This window comes from Anolis carolinensis, chromosome 1 (genome assembly GCF_035594765.1).
Source record: "Anolis carolinensis isolate JA03-04 chromosome 1, rAnoCar3.1.pri, whole genome shotgun sequence".
NCBI lineage: Eukaryota > Metazoa > Chordata > Lepidosauria > Squamata > Dactyloidae > Anolis > Anolis carolinensis.
Window position 1 is genome coordinate 67,571,099 of NC_085841.1, and position 15,457 is coordinate 67,586,555.

The window sequence follows — 15,457 nt, forward strand, 5'->3', positions numbered from 1 at the left end:
CTTCCAGTAAAGAGCTGTTGCAAATGCCAGCCCTTTATGCTGCTTATGCAAAGCCCTTCCATCTGGGAACTTCCTTTGGGCCATCCGATTGGACCTGCATAGCTGAATACTGTCTACCCTAAGGTGCAACCAGGCGGGGAGTGTTAAGTCCTCCTCTTTCTCCTGAAGAGTCTCGCCTATCTCAATTTCTGGAGGGCATTAGCATTCCTGCACAGCACTAGCAGTCTCTTCAATGTCAGACTGCTCATCCCACTGGGGCTCAGATTTTGCTTCTGGGAGGAATCAGTCCAAAATATAATCAGTGAGGACATGCTAATGATGATAGTTACAATGAAGCCTTTATAGTAGTAGATTCTCACTTATCTATCCTAAATGGGCCGGCAGAACGTTGGATAAATGAAAAAGTTGGATAATAAGGAGAGATTAAGGAAAAGCCTATTAAACATCAAATTAGGGTGCAATTTTACAAATTAAGCACCAAAACATCATGTTTTACAGCAAATCAACAGAAAAAGCAGTTCAATACATGGTAATGTTATGTAGTCATTACTGTATTTACAAATTTAGCACCAAAACATCTCAATGTATTGGAAACATTGACTATAAAAACATTGCTAAAAGCCAGACTGCGTTGGATAATACAGAATGTTGGATAAGCGAATGTTGGATAAAGTGAGATTCTACTGTACTTTAAAAGCTTTCCTTTAAAACAGGCCCATGTGTTGGTAGTGGGGAAAAGCCTGCATTTAAGGTCAAAAGGCACTGCCAATTATGTAAGGGCCCTGTCTGCTTGAGGGCATTCATCTCCAACCAAATGAGGTTTCAATGAACGTTGAGCAAAGAAATCATGTATGACTTCTCTTTATAAAAGGAACTGAGCGAATATTTTTAAAACATCACTGTAGCACAAATTAATACACTTTGAAATTTTAACTGTCAATGCTATGGAAGCATGACATTTGTAGCTTGGTGAGGCACTAGAACTCTTTGGAAGGGAAGGTGAAAGATCTTGTAAAAATGTCTGTTGCAGCTTACTTACTCTGCATTTCTGACACATAGGAAACAATCCTGCCCACATCATGTGGTGACAGTAAGCCTGACAGGTTCATCTATTCTTTTCTAGGTGTCTAGTTCGGAGGCAAAATAAAAAAAATATTCTCAACTTATTGAGAATAATGTATTAAAATGGTGAATTGCTGCTATAATTTTCTGCTTTTGTATAACATAGGAGAAAGACTAGTATTTTTTCTGTCAGTAACAGCAAAAGGAAATTAAAAACAGAAAACACCTTTTATTCCTCTTTTTTTTTTTTTGCAGAAAATATATGTTGTACAAAATACGTGTTATGCCAAAAAAATAATAATAAGAAGAAAACAGTCCTCATAAACCTAATTGCAAGACCTATTATAAAGCAGGGAGAAATTATTTGACATTCTTTTTTTTCACATTTGAGAATGCAGTAAACGAATGCCTCCATCTCTTGTGTTTTTGCTTGATTTCTTCCATTAGTCTTCTGCAATATAGTGGAACAGATCTTGCTGCAGTTGCATGTTAGATGCACTATGACTTCAAAGAGAAAGCCTCTCCCTTAGGAAGTGTCTGTAGCCTTGCTTTCGGGTAACAGATTGTAAGATGTTATCCAGTTCTGAATTACCTCCATCACATCCATGAAAATTTACCAAGTTTAAATGCACATACTTTTTAGCAGATTGATTCAATGCATGTATATCTCTTTATGTCATCTGCAGGTTTTCTATTGAAAAAGGAATAGCTGGTCAGGTGGCAAGAACAGGGGAAGTCCTCAATATTCCTGATGCCTATGCTGATCCACGTTTTAACAGGTATGAAATTAAGTAAGCTTTCAAGATACAAGAGAGTGCAACATAACTTGATTTCTTCTTAGGCAAATTTAGAATTCATATTTATTGGTTTTCAATGCAGTTGAATTTAAAATAAAAAATATAATTGGACTAGTTTTTCTGAAACTATTACGAACACCCTGTCTTGGGGATGGAGCTTCACGCCGACCATCACACAATGTCGTGTGACTTCCAGCAGAGGCCCCATCCCCAGCCAGGGTGGAAGCATCATTGGACTCTACCCCCAGAACTTGGGAGGTGTCCCATGTTGTAAGGAGCCAGCACAGATGCTATGTAGAATGATGACGCTTCCCATGTGTGATGGGGAAAGTGTCGCTGAGAGTGAGCTGTGTGCGAGGCAACAGATTCAGCCCGCTGCCCCTCTCTTTTCACTGTGAAGCCAGGTGAAGCGGGACACTTTGCCTGGCCTTTGTGATGAGGCCTGTGGAGTTTATTTTTTAACTGTGGAATGACATGTCTTTCTAGAACATGTTGATAGGGCAATGAGCAACTGCTTTCAAAGTACAGGGCTGTCCCTTATCATTTCTCCTTAGTCAGTTATTTTGTTCCATTAGGTCTGAACTCTCAAAGAAACAAACACCACTAGTTCCAACCTTTCTTTGTCTCCAGTCAGTTTTCCCCTCTGTCATGCTATAGTAGTAGGGAGGGAGGGAAATAATATTTGAAAATATTCAAAAATTGTCATGGATCTTGGATCTAAGGCTGTAATTTTCTGTGATTCAAAAGATCATACTCACAAGCCCTGAAGATATAGTGTTTTCATTTGGCATAGTTCTTTTAAACCTTCTGTTCTAGATCAAGGTCCAAGGGGATGTTGCTCTTCTGTTGACTTCAAAGGAGCAGTCTTTGGTCTTCAGATGTTCTTGCATTCATGAGTGAGGTGAAATTTCCATTCCATCAATTAGTCTTAGGGAGGGAGATCAAGTCTTAGAGAGGAAAGAATCTCCTGGTTCCTGGGATTTCGTTGCAGAGCTTTACTGTACTCGTGTATGTGACCATGCCTGATCTTTCTTTCCCACGTAAAAGTTTACATCTTCTGAGGGCTAGCATGCCTAGTATTATTATTAAATAGTCTTACATCAGAAATGAATGTGCTAAAAACTTTAAAATGAAAATCTGTATTTTTTTCCCCTCTTTAAATGTCCAGAGAAGTAGATCTCTACACAGGATACACCACGAGGAACATTTTATGCATGCCTATTGTGAGCCGAGGAAGTGTAATAGGTGTTGTGCAGATGGTGAACAAACTCAGTGGAAGTGCCTTCTCTAAAACTGATGAGAACAACTTTAAAATGTTTGCAGTCTTTTGTGCTTTAGCCTTACACTGTGCTAACGTAAGTTTTATTTCACAGTGAAATCCAAGTGAACTAGAATGAAATTCATTCCTTTCATAAAGCATGCCACTACTACTAACTTTTGGAGTTTTATTTATCCATGTCAGATTTACTGATTTGATAGTTAAAACACAACAATTAATCAGATTTTGTTTGTAAAATTGTGTGATTAAAATTTCGGTTGCATTCTTTTCTGAAATGCATAAAGGTTTTCCACTTATAATGATGATGACATAAATTATCTCTTTTAAAATATTTTCATTTAGCTATCAAAAACAGCATTGCTTAAGAAGTGTGAGTTGTTTAGCATAAACAAAATTTTAACAAATGAGGTTAGAATATATTTTTCCTATGTTTATATAGTTATCACATATCCCTAATGTTTATATAGTTATCCCTTATATATATTTAGCTATATTTATATAGTTATCCATTATTTTAGATGTACCACAGAATTCGCCATTCAGAGTGTATTTATCGTGTAACTATGGAGAAGCTTTCTTACCATAGTGTATGTACTGAGGAAGAATGGCAAAACCTCATGGACTGTAAACTCCCACCACACCTCTGCAAAGAAATTGAACTGTGAGTTTTTTAATGTAATTATTAAATATAAGTTGAGCATTTCCTGTCTGGGATTCCAATAATCAAAATTATCTACATGGGTGGTTGAGATAGTGACATACTTGCTTTCTGATGGCTCAGTGAATGGAGACTTTATTCTATTTACAAAAAATTAAAAATATTGTAATAAGGTGTACATGATGCACAAATGAATTACATATTGAGACTTGGGTCTCATCTCCAAGATTATGTACACTATGTTAAACACTGGGCATGCCAAAATGTGAAAAAATCTGGTCCCAAAACACTTCTGGTCCCAAGCATTTCAGATAGGCAATACTCAACCTGTATAAAAGTAGATTATACATTATTTTATTGTATTCCGCCATCCTTCAAGCCTGGCAACCTTATTTAGTAGTGTGATAGCCATCACTTTTTAAAGTGTTAAAATGGACATGACAGTAATACATTTTTAAATTCAGTGTGACTCAGTGGCAGATTGAGTAGCAAGTACAGAGGGGTAATTTACAATTTTCTTCCCTTGCTAGTTTCCTGAAGAAATTTCCTTCTTTGCAATTCAGGTTTGCATTGGGAGGAACTTCTTCATGTGCCATTTTAACGTGTCCCTCCCTTTTACAAAAACTAAGAATCTGTGTTAAATCTTTATCTCACCAGGAACTGCTGTTAACTCTCACACTAAAGGTCATGGTTTCTTTGATTAGCAGAGAACACCAAATCCAATGTATGGTCTGATATATGTATGTAGGCTCTGAAACACTCTGGGAGAATCCCATCGTTGTCATAACAGCCATGACCAATTAATCATTTGTATAAACAAAACTGTTACTTTCACCTCTAACATATCTGCTGTGCAATACTGTGTTTCCAATCCACCTAAGTATGTTCCTTAGTTCAGTGATGGGGAAATAAAACACCTGTTGTACACAACTATGATGCAGCACCAGTTAATAATAAAACAATGAGTAGCAGTATCTTTCTGACCCTCAACATATGATTATGTTTTTGGATAACAAGATAAAATGTCATTTAAAAAGATTGTACAGTGTTATTTCATTTTCTGATTTTCACAATCTCTCTCAGGCAGTGGACAGATGAGTCATAAACATTGTTTTATTACCACCAGCATATCCATCACTGACCATTATTATAATTAAACATCAAAGTGTCTTCAGACTTACCACCAGAATCTTCTATTCTGTGTAGGTTTCCCCAAATCTCAAGAAGTATTATTGCTTGTAAATATTCTTATTCAGGTTCCCCATGTTTTTAATAGTCAGGTCTTTTCAAAGTTCTGTTCTGCATGACCCATGGGGATTTGCACAAGTTGAGAAACTTTGTGCAAGAACAATGTTTTGTATTTAACTGCCATTTACCCTATCATTCAAGAAACATTTTCCAAGACAACTTATATAAATTGGGTTTATATCCAAGATTAAGTATACATAATAAGGCTGAACGAAGAACATTTCTGTGCACCCATCCCCCCACGGTAATTTTCCCAGGCTCCTAAAAACATTGCAGAGAAACATGAAGGGTTGTGTTAAACGTGTTGTGTGTTGTGTGTATATGGAGGGAACAGCCTGCTACTTGCCTGTGTAATTTCCATTCAATTTTCAGAGATTCTCCCCTTCCATTTGGAGAAGTGCTTTCATTTTGTGGAAGTACTTCCAGTCAATTCTAGAAGATTTTCTTCTTCCCTCTGAGCTGCTTGTGTCATATTTACACATTAAAATTCGATAAGGTCCTTTAATTTGTATTTAGTCAAATCCAGTACAATTAAATGTATCAAAAGAAGGACAGCCCATAGGACACATGCACTCTCCAAACCTCACTCTTGCCACCTCTCATTAGTTCCCATAAACTCTTTCAACCACCTCAAATTTTAAAATATTCAAGGGGTTACAAAAGCTCCCCAATCATGCAAATATTTGCAGAAGCACCCACACAAACCCCAAACCCCTCAACAGTACTAAATACTTCATTTTTATCTGTGTCCTTCCCAGAATAGTGACTTAAAATGGTCTGAGGACCATTTTGGGAAGCATTAGGAAGAAAACAAAGCACCTTTGGTATGCTTTTGGTGGGAAGCTGGCTCCCATTCAGTTATCCAAATATTTTAATATTCCCAGGCATGTAATTGTTTGCAAATGATACACATATAGTAGCACTGGTTTTAAAAGGTATATATATATATATAATAAACTGCATGAATAAAATGAATCAAATACATGAAATTTTAGGTATAGTGGCTGTTCTTTGGTGAATTACTTCATAAAAAACAAGGAAATTACTACAAAAAGTCAGAGAACATAAGAAAGCAAAAGCAAAACAAAGTATCCATATTGAAATACCTAAAAAGAAAAAGATACAATCAGTGTATCTCATTTGATTTTAAGCAGTTTCTTGTCATCATTGCTGGGAGAAGATGACATAGTAAAGAAATTAAGAAACTGCAAGAGGTTAATGCTCTTCATCAGTATTTTTTTAAACAAAAATATTGTTTATTTCCCATGTATATCTGAGCACGTACAACCATATATGTTCTTCTGGAGAAATTCCTCAGGCTCCGTACACCCAACCGAGGTTTGGCCATTGTCTCTGTAGACTGGCATTTAATCAAATGTAATTTAATCCAATTTAATTCATCAGTATTTTTCAAGGCCAAGTTTCACTGTGTAGCAGGTGTCTCTTAATTCATCTATCAGGGTTTTCACATGAATTCTCTCTCCACTCAGGCTCCATCTACGCTGACCATTTAATGCTGTTTCAAAGCAGTATTGAAGAAAGTGGTTTCATTGGGTAGATGATTGCATAGGAAATTCTGCAACCAGCTTGAAGTTTGGAAGGGAATTCCACAAGTCACAGAGTACTGGTGCACATTAAGGGCTTTCTTTTGCACATTTTTGTGGGATTTTATTGTCTGGCTGCTGCAGTTTGAAGCTAGCTCCAGATTGCTTTAAATGGTTCATTGTAGATGGGGCTACAGTTCCACATTTTGTGTGAGGGTAGAAAACTAAGGATGGGATTTGGGGGATCGTTTGTAGAGTTTGTGGGTAAATGCTTTATAATGCAAAGAAGAGGTTAAAAACTACTGGAACTACTTTCCACTCCACTGATGCAACATTTTTGCAACTAATTTTAGCCACTTCGTGGCTCTCACAGTTCTTTAGACAAACCTCAAGGTTCCTTGAAAACCCTGGTTTCTCCTCTATTAGATGAAGCTTATATTATGCAAAATGGCCCTAGTTAGGATGTCTTCCTATGGTTCCTGAAGACATTCTTTTACACTAATCTAATGTTTTTATTACTCTACACTGTTGTGATTCTTCTTTTTTGTCTATAGTTTTAATACTGTTGCACCAGTTTATTCCATGCTGCTATTTTCATTTGGTCTATATTAACTTGTGCTTGTTAGGGTGGTTTTATTAGCTTCATATTTTAAAATTAACCATCCAGAGAACTATTAGTCTATTGGACATATATTAGATACATGTCCAAATTAGTTATAACAGGCACCTTTCATGGAAATGTGATTCTGTAGTTCTAACTGTGTATTTTTCTTCTAATAGATACCACTTTGACATCAGTCCTTATGAAGATTTTTGGCCAGCCATTTTTATTCATATGATCCATCAGTGTTGTGGAATAGGCTGGTAGGAATTTATTTTTTAAAAATATTTATATTGATAATGCATTTCTGTTTTCTGATTTATTCTCCAGCATGGCATAATTTTATTTGAAATAATTCAAGACAAAAATTGAGTTATAATTGTGGGCTCAGTTTTTCTCTTGATGCAGCACTTACCATTGCTTTTGTAAAAACATCCTTAGTGACAATTCATACAAAGTTGTGTTTTCAGTTCAAAGAAATTGTAGTGTTAAGAATCTTTTGCAAGTACATTGATGCAAGAGATTATAAATGCATATAATTAATGTTTAAGTTGGGATAAAAATAAATATTTGTTGAAAAACAAGTAGCCAACTCATATATAAAATATTTGTAAAATGTATTACTTATAAAATAAAGCAAAGGCATATGGAGAAACTATGGGTACTTATGGTAGAATGCAAAAGATCAAAGAAGAGCAGCAAGGCAAAGCTAACAATATATCAGACTTTTAAAAAAAGTGAACACATAACTGCAATTTGTAAATAGTTGGGAATATATAACTTAAGCAATAAATAGAATAATTGCTGACAATGGAATGAAAATAACATTAATACTGTAAGTAGGAGAATCGCTACTTGAATGACAATATAAAATAGAAATAATAGAACAGCATAAGTGTTGTTGAAATTTGTCTAAAGAAAATACAAAATGGACAGTAAGCAAAAATATTATGCAAGGCATAGAACAAAAGTTGGGTGCTTTTTAGTGTTTGTGATTTGTTGTCACGTTATGAAGAACTGAAGCATTAGTCTTTTGGGGCATACTGACTTTCCAGAAGCTTTCCCCCAATTAACACCCTCCACATTTTGAAACTTAAATTCTCTTAATCCTTCTTCAGTGGTTATGATGGCTGGGTCTGATTGCAGTCGTAGTCCAAAATAGCCAAAGTATTCCAAGGCCACATGACCTTGGAGGTGTCTATGGACAACGCTGGCTCTTCAGCTTCGAAATGGAGATGAACACCAACCCCCAGAGTCAGTCACGACAGGACTTTTTAGCCCAACTTTATTTAGCCCAGTCTTAGTTGAAGAACAGCTAAAGAGGAGCAACAAGTTTGTTTTCTGCTGTTCCAAAGACTAGGATATGGAGCAAGAGATTCAAACGATAAGGAAAGAGATCCCACCTAAACATAAGGAAAAACTTTTTGATGGTAAGAGCTCTTCAACAGTGGAATATGCTGCCTCAGAATATGGCAGAGTCTCCTCTGCCCCTCTCTTGGAGAAATCATTTTACCACAGTCCATGGATTTCTCCTTTGTTCCCACTTCAGCAGCTGCAGTTGAATAGTTCTATGGTCTGCCATATTTTCCCGGGCTCTGTGGCTAGTGAACAAAAGGCTCCAGAGAGGTTCACAGGCGCATCCTCTCCCTAGTGACTAAAACAAGAGAGACAAATACCCAAAGTCACTTATATATTTTTACTCTTGGAGCCCCCCCCCCCCCCATTTTAGGCTGATTTTAAGAGGTTTGATGAGATTCAAGGTGGGTTTTGTTTTTGTTTTGAGTGGGTGTTTTAAGGTAGAATGCAGTCTTGTACAGTGGTATGGGTTTTTTATGGGCAAATTTTCAACTGTTCCTTAAAATGGAGCACTGGTATTTTAGGAGTCTGAGAGAGTTATGGAGTTCAAGAAAAGAGTGCTAGGGAATGTGTCATTGAATTCAGTCATTAGTTTCAACTGGACTAAATGCAATGAATCAGTGGATTCAGCTATAATTTACCTAGTATCCATTGATTCAATGAATCTGTCCTCTGGCTGGGACAACCAACTGGATTTAGACCTAAGCATTTCACATATATAGAAACCTGACAATATTCACAAACAATCAATTGCACCTAAATGTTGCACATATTAAACATATTAGCCATGGTCTAATGTGCATCACCATACCATTTGGGGCACTCTGATATGTACATGGAAGTCAGAAAAATTATACAAAATCCAGAACATATGAAGCAGTTGCATTTCCCTAATCCCAGTGCTTTGGGAAAAACAGACATCTTTGGGAAAATTTTTAGTATATTAATTTTTCCCCAATTATCTGTAAACTCTTCTGTTGGCAGGGCTGTTTTTCTGATTCAAAGCCCTTTCCACGAACATAAGTATATTGTTGAATTCCAGTCAATAATATATCCCATATAGGAACCAGACAAAGAAGCTAGAATATCTGAAAATACCTAAATGTATGTGAGTTCTCTTTTCTACTACAGTTCAACCTCCTTATCCACAGACAAAATTTTCATCATTGTACTAACCCACACTCCAAAAAATATTTACCCAATGAAATATTTATCCTCCCCACCCTACAAATCCTATGAAATCATGGGATTTGTAGAGTGGTGTGGGGTTAGGGCTCTCCAACAAAGAAATCTAAATATCTCCTTAATCTACAAATTCCAAGATTTCAGAGCATATAATGATGATACTCAAAGTATCAAAGTTCTATAACTATTGTGTCCCCTTCGGGGTGAGATAGAGCAGGGGTAAAAATGTAGTAAATAAATATATAAATAGCATGAAAAAAACTTATTTGCTATAGATTCTCCTTCTGTCAGTATTATTGGGAACCATCCTAAACAATATAAAGACTAGAATTTTTTTTCTCATTTAGAAGAATCAGTAGGAATCAAATAAATTACTTTTTCCGGCTGCTTCTGTTGCTCTGGGAAGAAAAGTGATATCTATCTTCTGTGACCAAAGTATTATGGTCTATCAGAGGATCTGTGTATACGAGTTATAACTTCAGAATAATATTGTCAACTACAGCAGTGTCGTTCTCATCATACATATTTGTATGATTCCCAGAGGGGACGTAAAAACAATAGAGTGCTGTGCGACTTTAAGGATTGACAGAATTTATTTCATGTATGCTTTTGAGGACTGTATCCCATCAGGTACAATAATCTGATGAAGTGGGCTGCTGTCCAAAAAACTTTGACTAAATAAAATCTATTAGCTTTTAATGTGTGATATAACTCCCTTGACTTAGTAAGTGTAGATAAAATTAGCCATGTGAATTCCAGGCCAAAAACAAATATATTTTTGAAAATACATCTATGCTTGCTTTTCTTCTCAAATTAGTTCTTTGATAGATCAGTAATTTCATATTCTTAATTTCATTGCTGCCTCCATAGATTTAGTGAACTGAAAGTTTGCTCAAATTGAAATAGTTTTCATTAGCCTGTAACATATCAGCTTTCCTTGATTTGATATACTGCATTTCTATAGTTTGTACATTAAGACCCCCAGAATTGTGGAACCCACACCTACAGTTTCACTTACCCATGCCTTGGGGGAAATGGTTGGTCTAGGAACTTGCTAGGTCCTCCAGTTAATTCTATGTAATGCTTCCCCCCAGAAGTTGCCATAAAATTGTGTTGGAGGATCTAGCAAATTCTTTGAGAGGATAGTAAGTAAATTTAAAGGCACATGGTCAATATCTTCAATTTCAGGTAACCATGGTCTTGTTTGTGAATGTATCCCCTAGATACAGGGACCTTTATTCGTATTACAGAAAATCGAGAACTCTATATGCAAGAAGATTTGAAATACTGTACATACCATTTTATAGTATGGAATAAATGTAATTTCCTAATTGTATAAATAGAGATTCCTTTAAATAGTTCTTATACAGTTTTTAAAGAAAATATTTAAAGACATAATTCAAACAGTATTTTAAAACCATGCATTATGAAGTAGATAAGTTCCATTTTGTAAGAGAAAATATTTGAGCTTCACTGCCTCCTAAGTTTCCCTCCAAAAAATCTTGTTTCTATGTTCCACAAATTGGAGCAAATCCCCTTGTGTCCCTAGGCCTTCAATATGGGCACTAATTTCCCCATCAGTTCCATGTTGAGAAACTCAAAGCGGATGGTTCCTGTTTGCCCAGATCTCCATGTGTGCCTCAGAGCCCCTCAGAGCTTTTTGAATAGGAGAATTATTTTTGTCAAATTTTACTTCTTCCAAAGACTTTACTTCTTCCAAAAATATACTTATTTTATTTTTAGTTTTGTTTTATTCTGTATTTTGGTATGTGTACATTTGGGAACAAACTGATAATCTGTTATGAGTCTTGGCATCTTTAAATCTGATTTAAAATCTTCATTATAATTTATTTTGGATACATGCTAAAGTTTTAGGTGAAATGTCAGGGAAATGTGTCATATTTATGTCTTACAAGAAAAACCCAGGATTTTTTTTTATTGGAAGATACATTTGGCCAGATTTTTCTGATGGTAGCATTTCATGAATTACAGTTCACTTCTAAAACATGCAGTCACTATATCTCTGGCTATACATTAGCTCATTTCTAATTTCTGTATCTTGTTTATTACATGATCTTCAATCTTATATCAGTTACACACAGATTGGCTGCTTAGCCCTGTTGAATGTTTTCCTCTTTATTTATTTATGTATTTATTTCCCATACTTATATCCAGCCCTTGTCACCCCAAAGGGGACTCAGGGCGGCCTCACAACCGGCAGCAATTCGATGTCCAACATACAAATTCCAAAAATACAATTCCAATTCAAATCAAACATTAAAACATAAATTATTAAAACAACAGTTAAAATCATGCAAGTTTAAAATCTCATTTGAGTCTTTTCCTAAACTCTTCAGATGAAAAATGGTGGCTCAGAAGGGGATTTACATAGTACCATAAAGAATCAAGGGTGAAACCTAACAAGCACTCAGCCTAGGAAGCTCACAGTCACATCACAGAAAAAGTCATTACTAATCTTCCCCAACTACGTATTTGCATGCATCTCAACATTCTCTTTGTAAAGAGAAGATACGTTTGTTACCCTTGCTGATCTACTACAAAGCATCGAGACATACTGTATGACAGTAGATTCCAATGTATCGTTTGATCATATCTAAACTAGCCTTCCCATTTTACATTTTTCCTTGCTTTTTTGTGACAAGAATATCATAAACTAAAGTTTCAGATAGTCTGTTAATGGTCAGGCTCCTTTCACACTCCTCCCAAAATGTATTCTAAGTGAAATTTTAGGAAAAGCTTGCATATTTAAGAATGGATAGTCATGAACCCCCCTTTTCTGTACTGTAACACTAACTCACCCTTCACCTATAACACTGGCCAACATACATTTTGTTGCCTCAAATGTTAACTTCATTTCTGGGTATATTTGATCTGCTGGTTCTAAAAACGGCACCAGTTTTTCCCTATCGGCTCTAGTTTTTGAGATATGGAACATATTCCATCTACCAGTCACTCACCATCTGCTCACCCATGATAATCATATCTGAGAAACTAAAGCTGATGCGTTCTATCCAGTGCAGTTTTCTGGATCAGTGCCCCAAATAAGCACAGAAACAGACCTAAAAACTAAGACACCAAGAATTGGGGGGTTTTTTGGGCTGTGTAATGCCAATAAATACTCTACAATTCAGTCAAAGAGGTAATACATGCTTAAAATTGTATCTTCTGCTGTGATCAGAAGCATGCTCCCTTACATGGAAATAAGTTCCACTGACATCAGTGAATCTTCTCCATAAATACACATGTTGCTGAAGTGGTAGCCATAAATAGAAGCAAAATATTAAACATATTTAAATATTCATATATTAAATACATAATGTGTACTCAATTAAATTTATCAATGTGTAGAGATTGTTTTGAATTGTAAAATGTCTCAACTAGGTAATTCTTAGCTTGAAATGTAACCATAGAGGCAAGGTAGTTCTCTTTCCTGCCATGTAAGTCTGCCCCATTTTGCATATGCAGGAGGATCAGCAGGGAAGACACTCAGGACAAAGAAGAATGCAGTGCTATGCTGTCAGCATTGAGCCTTTATGTGGAGTCTGATGTTGTGGAGGAAGGGTAATTAGAGCTTTTAGCCTAGACACCAGCTTTGAATAGATGGGCTTGTGTTTGCATGGGATATTTAAATATGGTTTGATTTAGGAACCAACTCTTGTGATCTGAATTTCAATTAAAAGCTTGGGTTAGCATCTTTGCCATTAATTCACCAGATGTGACTGTTCTTCAGAAAGTGTACCTTTAAAAAATATTAAAAAGGAACATAGTCTGCTGAGAAATTACTTGGTTATTGTTAAAAGCTCTGTGGGACTCTGATGTAGACATGCAGCTCTGTTGTCCCTTCCTCTTTTTTTGAGCTGAACAATGCTTCTCAAGAATTCTTGACTACGTGATGTATTGCCCTGTGCAGGGAAAGAACAGGGAACTCCATGTTTGTATCAGTTTCCACACAGGTGCAATGGGACTGCTTTGCAGAGTAAACATTTAAATTGGAAGTTAAATTATATTCATTTTCAGCATCTAGGACAGTATTTTAAGTATGAACTGAGGTCCACTAGATTAGTACAACAACACAAAACACAGACTATAAATGTCTGAAGCTTTGCTATAGGGAATGAAAAAAGCGGAGTTCAGCCAGCAGAGGAACCCTAACTGTATTTTATATTTTATCTTCTATTAGCTGTGTTTAGTGTAGCCAGTAGTAACAGAATAGATTAATTGTGGTCTTTTAATGAAGTAGAAAAAGACACATGTTGCCTCGACCCCCCCCCCCCCTCCCCACACACACACACACCTGGAGAAGGAACAATGCCTATGGGAATTGTGAACAATATAAGGATACAATCAACCACACTCCTCCTGTTTCTTTAGTAATCTCTCACCATAAGGCATAAAAAATAGCCTGCATCCAAGCAGAGGTACAAAACTCTCTGCTTTGCTTTTTTCCAATCTGCCATTTCCTAAGCAATAAACTCCCCTTCTCTTTTGAACTGAAAGCAGGCAAAGGGTTACCCAAAACATTATTTACTTCCTCCAATAGTATGTTTGAGGAGTGTGCTATGATTCCCTGCTCCTCAATGGCTTGCTATTTCGAATGCAGCTAAGTTATGAATGGGCATAAAAATGGGGAAATGTTTCATATCTCTGCAATGCACAAAATAAGATATATGGGTGGATTTAGTGAAGAGAAGAACTCCCATATTTGATGGGTAGGAAAAAATGCTGTTGAATGTGATTCTGCTTGTGACAATATAACCTACTTTGTGCTTCCATTAGAAATACAAACTTAAAGGAAATTCATATCTACTAAAAATGTTTCTCTGAAACTTGGCTCATTGCCAGTATAGAATTAAATACATTTTACAGTAAATTGTCTTTTGTCATTTTTAGTTAACATTATTTTTAAGTTTTACAGTCTGCCTTTGCCTCACTCTCCTTTCTTCCCCCAAGTTTTGATCTAGAAAAACTATGTCGTTTCACGATGTCTGTAAAGAAGAACTACCGCCGTGTACCCTATCATAACTGGAAACATGCAATTACAGTGGTACATTGTATGTATGCCATTCTTCAGAATAACCACACGGTTTTCACAGATCTAGAAGTAAGTGCAGAGTTGTGGTGGCGGCAGTGATGATGATGATGATGATGATGATGATGATGATGATGATGATGATGATTTTGCACTATGAAAATTTTCAAATGAAATACAAGGAAAAATTGCTTTGTAACTTATGAGGAATATGTAGAGTTTCCATTTCAGTTTACTTTGAATAAGATTGATTTCACTTTGAACTAGAACTGGAGTCTTGCTAATTTTTCTGAAGGTTTGAACATCTCAGAAGGTCATTCTCTAGCAAAGACAAGGACATACGGCCCTGAAGGACATTCAGGGCCGTAGCCAGAAAAATATTCGGGAGGGGTTTTGAAAATTTCCCGGGGGGGGGGGGGGTTGAACCCCTCCCCCCCCTCCCCCACTACAGTCCTGTCAATATCTGCTTGAGATAGTGCCTGGAGGGACTCTTAATTTTATGCGTCTCATAGACTTAGCATGGGGATTTGGTTAACCAGTTAAAATTCATGAGTAAACTAGTTATTTTTTTAATCTGAAATTTTTTGGGGGGGGAGTGTTGAACCCCTAACCTCTCCCCCCTCCTGGCTATAGGCCTGAGGACATTGTTTAATACAAAATAAGTGTCTTAGCCAAGT

The 15,457-nt window shown here is 36.3% G+C and overlaps 1 protein-coding gene across 13 annotated transcripts in view; it reads left to right on the forward strand.

Annotated features, from left to right (window-relative positions):
- The window catches only part of pde10a (phosphodiesterase 10A), a 360,355-nt gene that overhangs the window by 332,709 nt on the left and 12,189 nt on the right, over positions 1–15,457 (forward strand). For 11 of the 13 annotated variants that reach the window (XM_062976372.1, XM_062976376.1, XM_062976339.1 and 8 more), the window contains 6 exons: positions 1,749–1,841; positions 3,028–3,214; positions 3,657–3,799; positions 7,369–7,452; positions 13,217–13,312; positions 14,702–14,852. In XM_062976372.1, the coding sequence (XP_062832442.1) occupies positions 1,749–1,841; positions 3,028–3,214; positions 3,657–3,799; positions 7,369–7,452; positions 13,217–13,312; positions 14,702–14,852 (754 nt within the window). The remainder of the gene's footprint in view (positions 1–1,748; positions 1,842–3,027; positions 3,215–3,656; positions 3,800–7,368; positions 7,453–13,216; positions 13,313–14,701; positions 14,853–15,457) is intronic. The other 2 variants (XM_016997274.2, XM_008120317.3) reach the window with 1 other exon arrangement.